Source organism: Ornithorhynchus anatinus, chromosome 15 (genome assembly GCF_004115215.2).
Source record: "Ornithorhynchus anatinus isolate Pmale09 chromosome 15, mOrnAna1.pri.v4, whole genome shotgun sequence".
Classification (NCBI taxonomy): Eukaryota; Metazoa; Chordata; class Mammalia; order Monotremata; family Ornithorhynchidae; genus Ornithorhynchus; species Ornithorhynchus anatinus.
Genome location: NC_041742.1, coordinates 103,451 through 119,423, shown reverse-complemented (window position 1 = coordinate 119,423; position 15,973 = coordinate 103,451). Strand labels below are relative to the sequence as shown.

Below are 15,973 nucleotides of genomic sequence, written 5' to 3'. Positions count from 1 at the left end.
CAGAAACGGTCACTTTCCCGCAAGGGTTCACAGTCTAAGGGGGGTGTTGATTGATTGAGGGAGGGTAGAGAGAACAGGTATTGTATACCCTTTTTAAAGATGAGGAAATGAGCACAGAGAAGGTAAGTGATTTATCTAAGGGCACACAGCAGTTGTGGCCGTCAGGATTAGAACTCAAGTCTCCCGACTCTGAAGCAAGAAATCACATGGTGATGCCTTCCAATCAGCCAGTAGTATTTGAGTGCTTACTCTGGCTAAACACTTTACGTTGCTCGGGAGATTAGATCGTGTTAGTAAACACGATCTCTGCCTTCAAGAACTTTACAGTGTAACAGGGGAGACAGAGTCTAGAATTACAAGTAGGGGGAAGCCACAGACTTTAAAGATATGGACATAAATGCTATAGTTTGGGGTGTGGGTAGGAGGCTTCTCAGCTACATCGGTGACACGGTAGTGCTATAGGCGCAGTTGAGGGGAAATAGGGTAGGGAGACGAGAGATTAATCGGGAAAACCTTCCCAGAGGAGATATCGAAGGGCCTTGAAGAGAGCAGGGGTCTGCTGGATGTGAAAGTGGAGAGAGTTCCAGGAAGGAGAGAGGGAATGGGTGAAAGACCAGTGAGGAGGTTGGTGTCAGAGGAGCAAAGAGTGGAGCCTGGGTTGTAGTGAGAGAGGAGCAAGGATAAGAAGGTGAGGGAAGCTGATTATCATTACTATTATTATTATTATGGTATTTGTTATAAGCTCTTACTAAGTGCCAGGCACTGTACTAAGCACTGGCACTGTACTAAGCTGATGGCAAACCGACCGCCTTATAGCCGAAGGTCAGGCGTTGCTGCTTGACACATAGAGGAATGGGCAACCTCCGGAGGCTATTGAGGAGTGAGGAGATGTACGCAGAACGATTTTTTAGAAGAATGATCTGGGCGTCATGGACTGGAGAGAGCCGAGGCAGGAGGTAGGGAAGCCAGTGAGGAAGCTGATAGTGTAGTCAAGATGGGATATGACAAGAGCTTGGATCAGAATGGTGGAAGTCTGAATTCTGGAGCTGTTAGGAAGAAAGAAGTGACAGGATTTGGTGACAGATTGAATATGGGGGCTGAAAGAGAGAGAAGTCACTGAGAATGCCAAGGTTCTGGGCTTGAGGGATGGGAGGATGGTGGTGTTGTCAACACTGATGGGGAACTTGGAGGAGGGGAGATGAGGTTTGGACATACTGAGCTGGGGGGTGATGTGGATCACCTAAGAGGAGATGTCCTGGAGGCAGGAGCCCCAAGGAGCTTACACTATAATGAGGGAGGCAGGGGAGGTCAGGGGTCAGCGGGGCACCTGGCCTCAGGTCCTGGACAGGCTGGGCCACCTCTCAGCCACGTGTCCCAAGTCACAGTTTTCCTCGGACCCCGGAGTGATCACTGGGCTGCTGCCAATCAGGCACTACCGCGACAAGTGCCGGCCAAGGCCTGGCTCGGGAAAGCCAGGCGTATTCAACTATCGGATCCAGGTTTGGGCGTGTGCCCGCGAGTGGGAGTCCCCGGAGAGACTAAAGTGAGGGTGGGCAATCTGGGAAGGCTTCTAGGAAGAGGTGAGTTTTTATGGGGGTTTTGAAGGAGGGGCAGAGCTTGGCGGAGGGAGGGGGCACCTGATGAAAAGGCTTGAAGCTCAATGTCCGGGGGACCAATTGGAAACAAGGGGCAATTGGGAGTCTCTGCAGTGATTTTTAGGCGTTTGTTTCATCAAGAGCCTGGGTCATCACCTGACATAACTGGGTATTTACTCTGTACCGAGTGCGGTGTCGGGCATCTTCCACGTGTTGGGGAGTGTGCTGGGCACCTGCCGTGTGCGGGGTTCTTGGGAACATACAGTAGAAGTAACGACGTGGTCCCTGCCCTTGAAGAGCTTAAAGTCTCCTGAGGGAGCCAGCAGCCTTTTGGATTTGGGAAACTTTGGGGTTTGGTGTTATTTCTCAGTGGGGGCCTTGTCTTGCTGCCCCCGGCATGGCCTGCGGGTTGAGGAAGCTTGAACCAGAGTCCAAGTGAACAGAAAGCCATCCCACACTTAATGTCCAGCCACACACAGGCTCTGGGAGGTGACAGTCCTTAGCCGGGGAGAGAAAGGAAATGCTGGTCTCCCCAGCATCCTGCCTCTCCACTGTCCCCCCACCCCCGGTGCCGAGACCTGCATTGGAGGGGAGGGGAAGGGATGAGAGGGGGCTCATAGTTGTCTGGGTTCTGGGCTGGCCAGTGGATCCTGGTTGGGTTTCTGCCCTGGGACCGGTCTAGAGGCTGGGCCAGATTCGGCGTTCTCCTCCTGGGATTCTCGGCAGAGGAGGAGAAGGGCATTGATCGAAGCCCGTGACAGAATTTCCCAGCTCAGGCCGTCCACCCCCATGGAGGTGGGGCCTGGACACAAAGTGCTCTCCTTGGGTGGCTCTGGTGAGCTCAGAGCCCGGTCCTGAGAGGAGGACAGTCCCCATGCCAGAAGAGTGGCTGAGATCCCCGGTTCAGAATGTGGCTTGGGCTTTTTAGGGACTGTAACCCACTTTCTGGATCAGTGTCTCTGCCTGTCTGGCGGCAGTGCTTTCTTATCAAACAGAAACTCTCCACCCCTGGCTTTAAAGCACTCCATCGCCTTGCCCCCTCCTACTTCACCTCGCTTGACTCCTTCTACAACCCAGCCCACACACTTTGCTGCTCTAGTGCTAACCTCATTGTGCCCCGATCTCGCCTGTCTTGCCGCCGACCCCTAGTCCATGTCCTGCTTGGAACACCCTCTGTCCTCAAATCTGACAATTACTCACCCCCACCCCCCAAAGTCTTATTGGAGGCACTTCTCCAAGAGGCCTTCCCAGACTAAGCCCCACTTTTCCTCATCTCCCACCCCCTTCTGCGTCGCCTCGACTTGCTCCCTTTGCTCTTTCCCCCTCCCAGCCCCACAGCACTTATATACATATCTGTAATGTTATGTATTTTTATTGATGACTGTCTCTCCCCCTCTAGACTGTAAGCTCGTTGTGAGCAGGGAATGCCACTGTTTATTGTTGTGCTTTCCCAAGTGCTTAGTAAAGTGCTCTATATACGGTAAGTGCTCAATAAATACAATTGAATGAATGAATGAGTGAACGGTGCCATGGAGCCCCCGCTCCCACTGTGGCTGCCGTGGCTGAGAGGACAGACATTCCCCCCAAGCCCTCGCTTCTGCCCCTGAAGATTGTTTTCTCTTTTTCTCATAGAAAAACCCCGAATGAGCATCCTCACGTCGGCCACGGAGCCCTATGACCTCTCCTTCTCCAGGTCCTTCCAGAATCTGGCTCACCTGCCCCCGTCTTATGAGTCCACCGTGAAGACCAACCCGAGCAAATACTCATCCCTGAAGAGGCTAAGTAGGTGCACGTATTCCTTTCTCTGCATGGGGCCTCCACCGTCCACGTCAGCAACCCCCTGCTGGGGGGCTTCTCTGTTGTGTTCTTCCCCTTGGTCTCCAAAGAAGGGTTGTGTTGTGGCCGGTGGAGACTAGTGAAGCATGACTCTCAGGTTGAGAGGGAGGGCCCAGTGGATTGGAGGGGGATTGGACTCCAGGTCTAGGCTGGTCAGTCTTTTCTGGAGCAGCTGATCCACTCAGCCCATTTGCTATTTCCACCTGAACCTCAGGTCTGCTCCTTTCCCAGCAGAATGCCCTGGAAATATGGCAGGGCAGGCCAGGGCAGCTTGAGTCTCAGAGAGGTGGGCCCCCAAGGTCATTTTTGGTGTTGGCCCACCTGCTCATTTTGGGGAGCAGCATTGCGTAGTGGCGTGTCGATGGATGTAGAGGGGCGTGGATAAGATAAGGGGGGTGCAGAGGGGTGTGGATGGATGAAATCTCCTTCCCAGGACTCTGGTAATGGTAATAATAATAATTGTGGCATTTGTTAAGCACTTAATATGGGCCAGGCACTGTTCTAAGCTCACAATCTGAACCCCCATTTTACAGCTGAGGTAACTGAGACACAGTGAAGTGATTTGCCCAAGGTCACACAGCAGACAAGTGGCAGAACAGGGATTGGAGCCCAGGTCCTTCTGACTCCCAGGCCCGTACTCTATCCACTAGGCCATGCTCTTGCTGCGGCCACCGGGCGGTGGCAGGGCAGGGACCTCGTGGCTACAGACTACAGCGTTGTGGGCTCCGGTGCCAGGGAGGGAGTTTGGCAGGGAGAGGAACAGGCCCTGGGAAGGGTCTGGGCTCAGCCTCTATAGGGAAGGAAAGAGAAATGGCCGGGGCCAACGCAGGCTTGGTGGGAGTGTGGCGTCCGCCGGTCCCGGGGGCTTCGGGACCCAAACGAAGAGAATGCTCTCCTACACATCTCCCTCACTTTGGCTGGATAAGTTCAGTCCACGAGACCCTCGCGGTAGCAGCTTGTTCGGCTCCCTTTCCTTTTGGCCCATTCTGGGGGCCTCTTTTGGGCTGTGAAGACCAACCACCTAGAAATTGGTAGCGCGACATCTTTCGCTAGGAGTGCCAGGGCTGCCGCAGGGACTCGCAGACCAGAGGGTGAGGCTGTTGAGAATTAGTCTCTTGGTAAAGTCAGTGGGGGAAAACTAGACCCAAGTAAACAGGCTGCTGGGAAGTCAGTTAAGGGGCCTTCCTTTCGGTCACATGCTCAGTCGCTCACGGAGCATAGGAGAATCGTCAGGGCATTGCTTGAATCCAACTAGTTATTGTCCCCAGGTTTGGAAGCGGCCAGAGTCAGAGCAGGGTCAGAATCCCAGCTGGGCTGGGGTCACAGTGGGGTCAGGTTTGGGGACCCCCAGGGAAGGAGAGGGAGGCCAATGAGTAAACCCTTCCAGGACAGATGTCGCCTAGTGCGGGAGTAATGAGCTCTCTTCCCTTCCCCCCTTCCCCTTCCCTCCACTTTTCCTCCTCATCCCCCCCCCCCCCCACCTCCTTCCTCCCCTCCGGCCACTCCACTCTCCCCACCTCCCGCAGCCGACAAGGAGGCGGACGAGTACTACATGAGGCGGCGACACCTGCCGGATCTGGCGGCCCGCGGCACGCTCCCGCTCAGCGTCATCCACATGTCGCAGAAGCAGCCGACCCCGCGTGAGCGGCCCCGCCGGCCCATGCGGGCCATGTCCCAGGACCGGGTCCTCTCCCCAGAGCGGGGTCGGGCCGACCCGTTCGCCCCGTCCCCGGAGAGGATCCTGTCGGATGAGCGGCTGCTGTCGGCCGAGCTCCTGCGCTCCCAAGACCCGCTGCTGTCACCAGAGCGGGCCGCCTTCGCCGAGCCGGGCCCCCCGTCCGGGCTCCCGTCCGGCCTCCAGCGGGCCCTGTCGCACACCGACGTCTTCGTGTCCACCCCGGTCCTGGACCGCTACCGCATGACCAAGATGCACTCCCACCCCAGCGCCTCCAGCGACTCGTACCACACGCTGGGCCAGAGCCGGAGCGCCGCCAAGCGCCAGGCCTTTGCGTCGCGGAGGCACAACACTGTGGAGCAGCTGCACTACATCCCCGGCCCCCAGCACTACCACACTGCCAGCAAGACCGAGGTCACTGTGTGACGCGGGCCGGTCGGGGCCAGGGTCCTTCCCTGCCTTGGGGCCGCAACGCCCCAGGCCCGCGCCCCCTTCCTTGGCACCACTTCCATTTCCCGTCCTCTGGCTTTGGCGGGCTTGCGAGGGGCCGGGGGGGACGGGGACGGGCGGCGTGCTGGGGGACGGCCCCTCCCACGACCTTCCCCTGCTCCGGTCCCCGTGCCTCCACTCTCTGCCCCAGCCCGGCGGTCAGCGCCAGTCCAACTGAGAGCCACACCTCTCCCTCCCCACCACCTTCTGGGACGACCTCGAGAGCTAGAGGAAAGGGCTGGGTCTGCCCCAGCCCCTCCCCGAGCTGGGTGGCCGGGGATGCCGGTAGGGTCACTGACCGGGCCCCCGAGTCCGCGAGAGCCGTCCAGCTCCCGTGGGTCAGCACAGCCCCGGGGTGGCCGAGTCCAGCCCAGTCTGTCACGCCCTCCACCTGCATCTCAGAATTCTTCTAGTGCCTCAACCGCCTGCGTGCCGCCTCCCCGAGCTGGGCCGCCGCCGCCGCCCCAAAGCACAAGTCCCCTCCCTGCTCATCCCCCGGCCGCTCCCAGGCTGCATCCACCACCCACCCCCACCCCCGTGGACTCCGGCCCCACCGCTGCTCTCACACCAGCACCCTCTCCCGGCCGGGACCCCCACCCGACCCTCGGGTCCCGGTTCGCAGCTGCGCCCCTCTGCCCCGCGCCCTACCCGGACCGACGTTTCCGCGGGCGTCAGCCGGTCCCGAGAGGAGCGGCGGGACCGAGGGGGCCTGGGCGGGCGGGGCCGGTCACGACCCTCTTCGGCCCAGGATCCCGAACTCTGCCCCGGATCGGGCGTCGCCGGCCGTCCGACGGAGTCACCGCATTCATCCGCCATCCCACTCCCTTGGGATCGGACTCTGACCCAGAGGGGCAGTGATGCTATCGCTGTACGTGCCTGCCCCGCTGCCCTGTCGCCTCCCTGCCCTGCCACGGCCCCTTCCCCTGCCCCTCCCCGGCAGTCCCGTCTCCTCCACACAAGCTACTCACAGGCCCCTGTTGACAGTCTGAACCCAAAGGGAAAGGAACACAAATTAGAACAAGCAAACAGGAATTCCTATCTTCACCCACTGACCCAACCCCAGGTCCCCAAGTTTCCCTCTTCTCCTCCCTTTCTGCTCCCCGTCTCTGCTCAGGCCACTCCCTGCCCCTGGCAGAGATTCAGCTAGAGTGAGAAGTTCCTGAGCCCCTGCGGTCCCGCAGTGGCCACGGGGTGAGGTCACCTGCTCAGCCCCCATTTCCACCTCTTCCCTTCTCGGCGGTCACTTCTCCCCGGGGGGTGCCAGATGAGAGGAGTGTTGTGGAGCACCCCCCCGGGGTGCGGGGGGGGGGGGGGGAGGGTTGTTGCTGACCTCTGGCCTGGGCTCCCCGACCCCCTGTGGCCTCACTGACTGGAGGCCACTCCAACCGGATGAACTCACCTTGAACCATCATCTGGTCAGGGTGGACGGGGAGACTGTTGGTTGGATGCCAGCCCCGGATGGCTGGGAGGCCAGAGGACAGCCAGGTGCTCCTGACAACTCCCAGTAGCCTTTGCAGCCCGATCCCAGGGCCAACCCCTCAGCCCAGCTACCCAGAGCAGATCGGGCTATTTCCTGGCAAATCTGCTTGGCCCAGCCCGGGCCTCAGCAGGGGGTGCCTTAGCCCCAACCTCCAGAAGGGCAAGCCGAGGAGCCGGAGAGGGTCCCTCCGTGTCAGGTGGTGAGGATGAACGACACCGGAGCCTCCCAGGTTCCAGCCCAAGCTCTGCCCCCCTCACAGTCCTGCCCTCAGCCCGGTGGGCTCAGCCTTCACCTCCTCCACTCTTCTCTGGTCTTGTCTATCTTCCTTAAGCTAGGACAGGAATGGCAGAGGATGGACGCTAGAATGGGGCAGTTCCCGGCTCAGGGGCGCCTGCGGTGGATGGGGCAATGATTGGGTCTGAGGTTTCCGGGTTATGGAGTAGTCTGCAGCTGCCGGGCCCTAACGGGTCAAACCTGCAGGGCATGCCGGCTTGGGGTGGCCCTTGCTCCTCCCCTCCTGGGCTAGGCTGAGCTGGAACCCTTGCCCGCCCTTTCTCTGCTGGTGAGTTTTGGCCTGTCTTCCTTCTCCTCCTTCTCAGGCAGATTCCCCCAGCTGCTGCCTCCTTGTATTTCCCCCGGGGGAACCGTGCCCAGGGGCGGGGACACGCCTCTTATCACATCTCTTGCCCCCACAAAAACCCACCCCCCACAACCCCGAGGACTGGTCTCCCCCCATGGGCAGAAAAGGGCATACAGCCGGACAGGTGGACGCTGCCGCGCCGGGGGACACCGAGAAGCTTGGGGTATCATCATGCGGTCGGAGGTGGGTGGCGGGGAGGCCCGGCTGGGACCGCGAACCCTTTCTCCCACCTCACCACCCATTCACCCCTACTTGAGACACAGGCTCCTTCGGCCCAAGCGACCGGCCTTGACCCCGCGTGGGCTCCCCGGGCCTTGGGTCACGTCAGGCGATTTCTACCTTCACGGGGGCGACTCGCCCTCCCCAGACAGAGCGTCCGGGGTCCCAGCCCCCTTCTCGGCTCCCTCCCTGAAGGCCGAATCTGGTCCCGGGGTGGGGGCGACCCAGGGAACGCTGGGAGCGGCCGGCTGTACGACTAACACCTTGTGAGAATTTCTCCTTTCATTCAACCGCATTTATTGAGCGCTTACTATGTGCAGAGCACTGTACTAAGCACTCGGGAGAGTACGCTATAATTCTAAAGAGACACATTCCCTGTCGACAACGAGCTTTCATTCAAGAGAGGAGTAATCTGGAAGACAGGTACCAATCTCGGTCCCGGGGATGGTGGTGGGGGCAAGCCTCTCGCCCCGGAGACGCCATCCCTCTGCTCCCGGGGGGGTGGGGCCATTAACCCGACTCATAACTGAGCGTCAGCCCCCGCCCCCTCACCTCCCCTGGGGGTCTCCCCGGCCCTAGGTGCGGAAGGCCCCCACCTTCACCCATCCACTTCTGGTGTCCCGGCGGCCGGGCCCCGGCGGGGGGCGCCGTCCAAGTGGATTTGGGTTCTCGGTCGCGACTGTTTCCCGACCCCGTTGTTAGATTTCCCTGTAAAAGCACATTCGGGTGTACTGTAGGCAAGTGTCCGTTTAGTAAGGTTTAGAGTCTTAAGGATTTTTCCACTTTTGTCAGTAACAGATATTTACGGAAGCAAAAATAAAGCAATTTCAAAATACGCCTCCCGCCGGGCCTGACGGCAGCTCAATTAAGCGCCGGGTCACCCGTCCCCCATCTCTTCCAGGCCCCCTGACATCGGCCCTTGGACTCGGCTGCTCCCCTAGGCCTCGGACCCGCCCCCGGCCTCAGACTCTTTCTGTTCACGCACCGGTCCCGCCCAACAGTCGGCTAGGCTCCGCTTCCGCTTAACACCTGAGCGGGCCCCGATCCGCTCCCACACCACCCCTGGACAGGCCGGCCCACCTCCTCCCCAAGGGGATGGGCATGCCTCGCTTCCTTCCCGTTCTGCCGACCCCTTGCCGAGATTCCTTGGGGCGTGGGGAATGGGGGCAAGCAGAGGTGCGGGGCTCTCTCTTCCTCTCCCCCTCCTCATCCCTCTCTCTCTCTCTTTCCCTCTCCCCCCCACCCCTCTTAATGATAATAATAATGGTATTTGTTAAGCGCTTACTAAGTGCCAGGCACTGTACTCAGCACTGGGGTGGATACAAGCAAATCAGATTGGACACAGTCCTTGTCCCATGTGGGGCTCTCAGTCTCAATCCCCTTATTACAGATGAGGGAACCGAGGCACAGAGAAGTGAAGTGACTTGCTTACGGTCACACAGCTGACAAGTGGCCGAGTCGGGTGCTTGGTCCTCTTCTCCCCTCCTTCTCCTTTCCTCCTTCTTCCTCTCTCTCTTCCTTTTTCCCTCTCCCCCTCCTCCCTCTCTCTGTCTTTCCCACTCTCTCTTTCCCCATCGAGGAATCAGGTGGGCACCTTGGCAGAGGAAGGCCGGGATTCTGGATGATGGGCTCAGGTTCCGAGTTCAGGTTCCCCGACCCATCGATGCCCCGCTGGGCTCCCCGTCCGGTGCCCTATGGGGCCGAGACACGAGCTTCCTGCTCCCGCTCTCCCTGAGGACTAGCAGAGCCCGAGCGTTTCCGAAGCGGCGGAGGCGGCGGCCGTAAGAGCGGGAGAATCATTTAATCAATGGTATTTATTGAGTGCTTACTATGCGCTTGGGAGAGTACACCACCACAGAATTAGCAGACACGTTCCCTGCTTACAAAGTGGGGCGAGTCGAATGACGGGCTCCTGGGCAGAGGGCCTAAGCCTCCGTTCTAGAGCGGCTCCTTTAGTGAGATGGGGCGGGAAGGTCAAAGGTCTAGGAGAGTGGGAAGGTGGCCACTGACTTCTTTTGAGATTTTCGGGCTCCGCTTTGGGCATCTTCCCCACAGCCACGGTGCCGGACAGCGGAGAGGCCAGCGGCGGCAGGCCAGCTGGGGCCTCTCCTTTTGCCGGAGACCACATCTCCACTCCTCGCTTGCCTGATCTGTAAAATCATTTCTGTTTGAGCCGGAGCTTCATGAGACTGCACCCGGGGCGGTCCTGAATCAGCGGCCAAGGAGCTCGAACGATACACGACGGCTCCGGTGGCTTCACGGTCCCGGTTTGGGGTAAGATCTCCAGCTCTTGGGTCAGGTCCCGCTCTGGGCAGCCTCTCTGTTTGGTCCAGCCCAGAAAGGTCTTCGACGGTGCACCCAGACGCAGGGAGGAACCTGGTACTGTTGGGCCTCCTGAATATTCACCCCACGGTTAGGCATGAGCTAACCACCCCTCCTGACTCACCCCGGTGACCAGCACGGACCACCCAAATACCACCCCGACTCCCCCAGTCACCCAACATGGCCCATCCCGACATTCTTGAGGCAAGTCGGTGTCCTCCATCTCCTACTTTCCTTGATCACTCCCCATCCCCCTCCTTGTGATCCTGGCATAATCGGATAGAGCACGGGCCTGGGAGTCAGAAGGTCATGGGTTCTAATCCCCGCTCCGCCACTTGTCTGCTGTGTGACCTGGGCAGGTCACGTCACCTCTCTTCGTTTCGGTTTGCTCATCTGTAAAATGGGCATTGAGACTGTGAGCCCCATGTGGGACAGCGACTGTGTCCAACACGGTTTGCTTCCATCTTGGGCAAGTCACTTCCCTTCTCGCTCCTCAGTTACCTCATCTGTAAAATGAGGATTAAGACTATGCACCCAACTGGGGACAACCTCATTACCTTGTATCTCTCCCCCGCAGCCCCCCGTGCTTAGAATGTGGGCAGAGATTGTCTTTCTTTATTGCTGTTTTGTGGTTTCCAAGCTCTGTGCACATGAAGCACATCAGAGAAGCAGTTTTGCGCACATGAAGCACATTAGAGAAGCAATGTGGGTCAGCGGAAAGAGTCCGGGCTTAGGAGTCAGAGGTCATGGGTTCTACTCCCGGCTCTGCCACCTGTCAGCCGTGTGACTTTGGGTAAGTCTCTTCATTTCTAGGTGCCTCGGTGCCCTCACCTGTCAAATGGGGATGAAGATTGTGAGCCTGAAGTGGGACAACCTGATTACCCTGTATCTACCCCGGTGCTTAGAAGAGTGCTCGGCACATAGTAAGTGCTTAACAGATACCAACATCATTATTCTTAAGGGCTCAGTAAGTACGGATGAATGAACAGTGCTTGGCCCATAGTATGGGCTTACGAATACCATAGTTATTATTATCATGATGCACCCCAGCTCTCAGTACGGTGCCTGGCACATAGTAAGCTCTTAAGAAATACCAACATCATTATTCTTAAGGGCTCAGTGAGTACGAATGAACAGTGATCGGCCCATAGCGTGGGCTTACAATACTACAGTTATTATTATGTTGATGATGCACCCCAGCTCTCAGTACGGTGCCCGGCACATAGTAAACTCTTAAGAAATACCAACATCATCATTACTAAGGGCTCAGTGAGTACGAAAGAACGAGTAGTGCTCGGCCCATAGTGTGGGTTTAGGAATACCACAGTTATTATGATGATGATGATGATGCACCCCGGCTCTCAGTACGGTGCCTGGAACATAGTAAGTGCTTAGGAAACACCAACATCATCATTAAGGGCTCAGTAAGTAGGAATGAACGAACAGTGCTCGGCCCATAGCGTGGGCTTAGGACCAACACAGGTATTATGATGATGATGCGCCCCAGCTCTCAGTACGGTGCCCGGCACATAGTAAGCGCTTAAGAAATACCAACATCATCATTACTAAGGGCTCAGTGAGTACGAATGAACGAGCAGTGCTCGGCCCATAGCGTGGGCTTAGGAATACCACAGTTACTATGACGACGATGATGATGCACTCCGGCTCGCAATACGGTGCCCGGCACATAGTAAGCGCTTAAGAGGAGCAGCGTGGCTCGGTGTAAAGAGCACGGGCTTCGGAGCCAGAGGTCATGGGTTTGAATCCCTGCTCTGCTACCCGTCAGCTGTGTGACCGTGGGCAAGTCACTTCACTTCTCTGCGCCTCAGTTACCTCATCTGTAAAATGGGGATGAAGACTGTGAGCCTCACGTGGTACAACCTGATGACCCTGTATCTCCCTCAGCGCTTAGAACAGTGCTCTGCACATAGTAAGCGCTTAACAAATAGCAACATTATTATTAAGAAATACCAAGATCATCATTATTAAGGGCTCCGTAAGTACGAATGCACCAACAGCGCTCGGCCCATAGCGTGGGCTTAGGAATACCACAGTTATGAGGATGATGCACCCCGGCTCTCGGTACGGTGAGAAGCAGCGTGGCTCAGTGGAAAGAGCCTGGCCTTCGGAGTCAGAGGTCATGAGTTCGACTCTCCCCTCTGCCACTTGTCAGCTGTGTGACCGTGGGCGAGTCACTTGACTTCTCTGTGCCTCAGTTCCCTCATCTCTAAAATAGGGATTAAGAGTGTGTGAGCCCCACGTGGGACAACCTGATGACCCTGGATCTCCCCCAGCGCTTAGACCAGTGCTCGGCACCTAGTAAGCGCTTAACCAACACCGACATTATTACTGCGGGGCCTGGCACATAGGAAGCGCTTCACAGGTGCCATCATCATCATCATTATTATTCTTTCCTCCCGTGGCGATGCCTGCCCCGCGGGCTCCTGCCCCTCCCTCCGGGGCGCGGTCGCCGGGGCAACCGAAAGGGCAACAGAGGCGGGATGCGGAGGAGCGAGGAGGAGGAGGATGGAGGCGGGGAGGCGGTCGGGCCGTTGTTGGAGCTGCTGGGCAGCCGTGTGAAACGGAGCCTGCGGCCGGCGGCGGGGGCCTGGGAGCGCTGCGCGGCGGCGGACGAGGCCCAGCCCCTGGTCCGGGCCTTCGGGGCGCCCCTCCCCGCCGCCCCGCTCCTCCTCCTCGTACGGCCCGGCCCGGCCGGCCTGGTCCTGGCCGGGACCCCCGGGGGTCCCCCCGCCTCCAAGGGCCTCTACTTTCTGCGCACCGGACCCCAGCCCCCCGGGCCCGCCGGCCTCCGCCCCGCCGTGCTGTGGGGGGACCTGCCCGCCGCGCCCCTCCACCACCTGGACGCCCTCCTCGGCCAGGTGAGCCCGGAGGGGGTGGGGGGACTAAAGGGCCCGGGCCGGCCGCTCACACGTCCCGGGTTCGAATCCCGGCTCCTCGGCCGGGCGGCTTTGGGCCGGTCGCTTCACTTCCCGGGGCCTCAGTTCTCTCGGCTGGCTGGAAAATGGGGATGAAGACCGGGAGCCCCAGGGGGGACAAGCCCATGAGCCCGTATCCCCTCCGGCGCTTAGAACAGTGCTCGGCCCAGAGTAAGCGCTTCGCAAATACCACCGTTGTTAATATTCTATGAGCCTCAGTTCCCTCAGCTGTAAACTGGGGAGGAAGACTGGGAGCCCCACGTGGGACAAGCTGATGACCTTGTTTTCCCCCCCCCCCCCCACCTCCCCCGGCCCCCCAGTGCTTAGAATAGTGCTTGGCACAGAATAAGCGCTTCACAAATACCACCATTATTATTCTTCCCTGGGCCTCAGTTCCCTCATCTGGAAAATGGGGATGAAGACTAGGAACCCCACGTGGGGCAAGCTGATGACCTTGTATCCCCCCATCCCCCACTGCTTAGAACAGTGCTTGGCACAGAATAAGCACTTCGCCAATACCACCATTATTATTGTTCTCTGGGCCTCAGTTCCCTCATCTGTAAACTGGGAATGAAGACTGGGAGCCCCATGGGGGACAACTTGATGACCTTGTACCCCCCCGCCCCCCCCGGTGCTTAGAATAGTGTTTGGCACAGGGTAAGCGCTTAACAAATACCAACGTCATTATTATTATTAGAAGGGCGGCCCCGGGGGCGGGGCAGGCCGGCAGTGGGCAGGGTTGGGGGACCGGACTGGGCCCGGAGGTGGGACTAGACTGGGCAGGGCCGCGGTGGAGCATGGGGCCCAGGTGGAGGATTCATTCAGCCCTATTTATTCATCATGATGATGATGATGATGGTATTTGTGACTTTGGCCAAGTCACTTCTCGGTGCCTCAGTGACTTCATCTGCAAAATGGGGATGAAGACTATGAGCCCCAAGTGGGACAACCCGATTACCCTGTATCTACCCCGGGGCTTAGAACAGTCAAGCGCTTAGTACAGTGCTCCGCGCATAGCGCTCAATAAATACTATTGAATGAAGGAATGTTCGGCACAGAGTAAGCGCTTAACAAATACCGACGTCATTATTATTATCATTATTTGTTAAGCGCTCACTATGTGCCAAGCGCTTTTCTAAGCTCTGGGAGGAGACACGAGGTCATCAGGTTGTCCCACGTGGGGCTGCCAGTCTGCTATGTGACCTTGGGCAAGTCGCTCAACTTCTCCCTGCTTCAGTGACCTCATCTGTAAAATGGGGATTAAAACTGTGAGCCCCGCGTGGGACAACCCGATTACCTTGTATCCACCCCGGCGCTTAGAATGGTGCTTGATGTGTAGAAAGCGCTTAATAAATACCATAATAACTATTAATTATTATTCGGCCCCAATTTCCAGATGAGGTAACAGGCTCAGACAAGTTAACGGACTTGCCCAGAGTCACGCAGCTGACAAGTGGCAGAGTCGGGATTAGAACCCATGACCTCCGACTCCTAAGTCCGTGCTCTTTCCACTAAGCCCGCTGCTTCTATTGAGCGCTTACCATGTGCAGAGCACTGTACCGATGGCTCGGAAAGTACAATACAGCAATAAAGACAGTCCCTGCCCATAACGGGCTCACAGTCTAGAGGTGGGGAGGCGGGTACCGATGCAAGTAAACCGGAATCGATATGTTGGGGAGAGTCGGTTTAGGCGAAACGCCAGGCTGAGGATGGGGCCGGCCCCCGGGGGAACCACTAGATTGGGTGGGGTGAGGTCTGGGGGTGCGTTTGGGGCGCAGCGATGGTGCGCGGTCGATCAAGTCTGAGGCGGAGCCAGGGTTGGGGCTGGGGCCGTGGCTAGTTGGGCCAGGGCGTGGGCTGCAGATCCTCGCTACCAACTCTACTGAACTCTCCCAACTGCTCGGTGCAGTCCTCTGGGCACAGTAGGTGCTCAATGAAGCCTATTGATTAATTGTCATCAAGTACTGGCAAGTGAAAGCAAAGCTGTGGGGAGTTTTGCCAAACATAAGGGCAGGGGCCAGCGTCAGTCACATTATCGGGGATTCCCACAGAGCCGGCTCCGAGCAGCGCCAGGGAGCTGCTTCTATGGCAGGAGGCGAATCAGGCGAGTGTGAGGAGGAGGTGACGGCGGTGAGGGGGGCCCTGGTTGGAGGGGCTCCAGGGCCTCACGTCATAATGCTGTTACAGAAGCAAGGCGTAGGGGCCACCCAGGGCCTCAGTCCCTTCCCCTGGCCTCGGCCCTGGCTCCGAGTCTCCGCTCCACCCCAGCCCGCCTCACGAGGCCCTGTGAAAGAGCAGATCCTGACCGGGCCTGAGCCTCATCCGTCCGTCTGTCCGTCCGGGGCCCAAGGACGGAAAAGGACGGGGGCATTCGGACCTGTACCGAGTCAGACTCTGCCGCTCTGTGATTGCGTCGCCCAGCCCAGGGCGGCCTCCTGGGGCCTGTCCAGCCTCTCTCCTCCCGCACCCTGGCCAGCCCCTGCCCTTGCCTGGCGAAAAATCTTGCGTTTCAGGTGGTGGTCCCCATCTTGGCCAACAAGGAGAACCACCGGCACTGGCCTCACGTGCTGTCCCAGGATGTCTTGCGGCATGCACAGGGCCTGCAGAGCGACTTGCTCGTGGTCCTGGGGCAGGTGAGAGGGAAAACCCTGCTGCCCCTTCCCGCGGGCTCCGAGAAGGTGGCACGTGTGGACTTGGAGCAGGAGAAAGTGTAAGTGCCCTCTCTAGACTGTCAGCTCGTCTTGGACAGGGAATGTCTCTGTTTATTGTTATATTTTAGCT

The 15,973-nt window shown here is 58.4% G+C and overlaps 1 protein-coding gene across 1 annotated transcript in view; it reads left to right on the top strand.

Moving 5' to 3' along the window:
• SHISA6 (shisa family member 6) overlaps positions 1 to 8,777 on the top strand; it is a 57,137-nt gene extending 48,360 nt beyond the window's left edge. Inside the window, exons 5-6 of the mRNA XM_029080150.2 lie at positions 3,228 to 3,377; positions 4,958 to 8,777. Of these exons, the coding sequence (XP_028935983.1) occupies positions 3,228 to 3,377; positions 4,958 to 5,532 (725 nt within the window). The 3' untranslated portion in view covers positions 5,533 to 8,777. The remainder of the gene's footprint in view (positions 1 to 3,227; positions 3,378 to 4,957) is intronic.
• Positions 8,778 to 15,973: the final 7,196 nt, after the last annotated feature.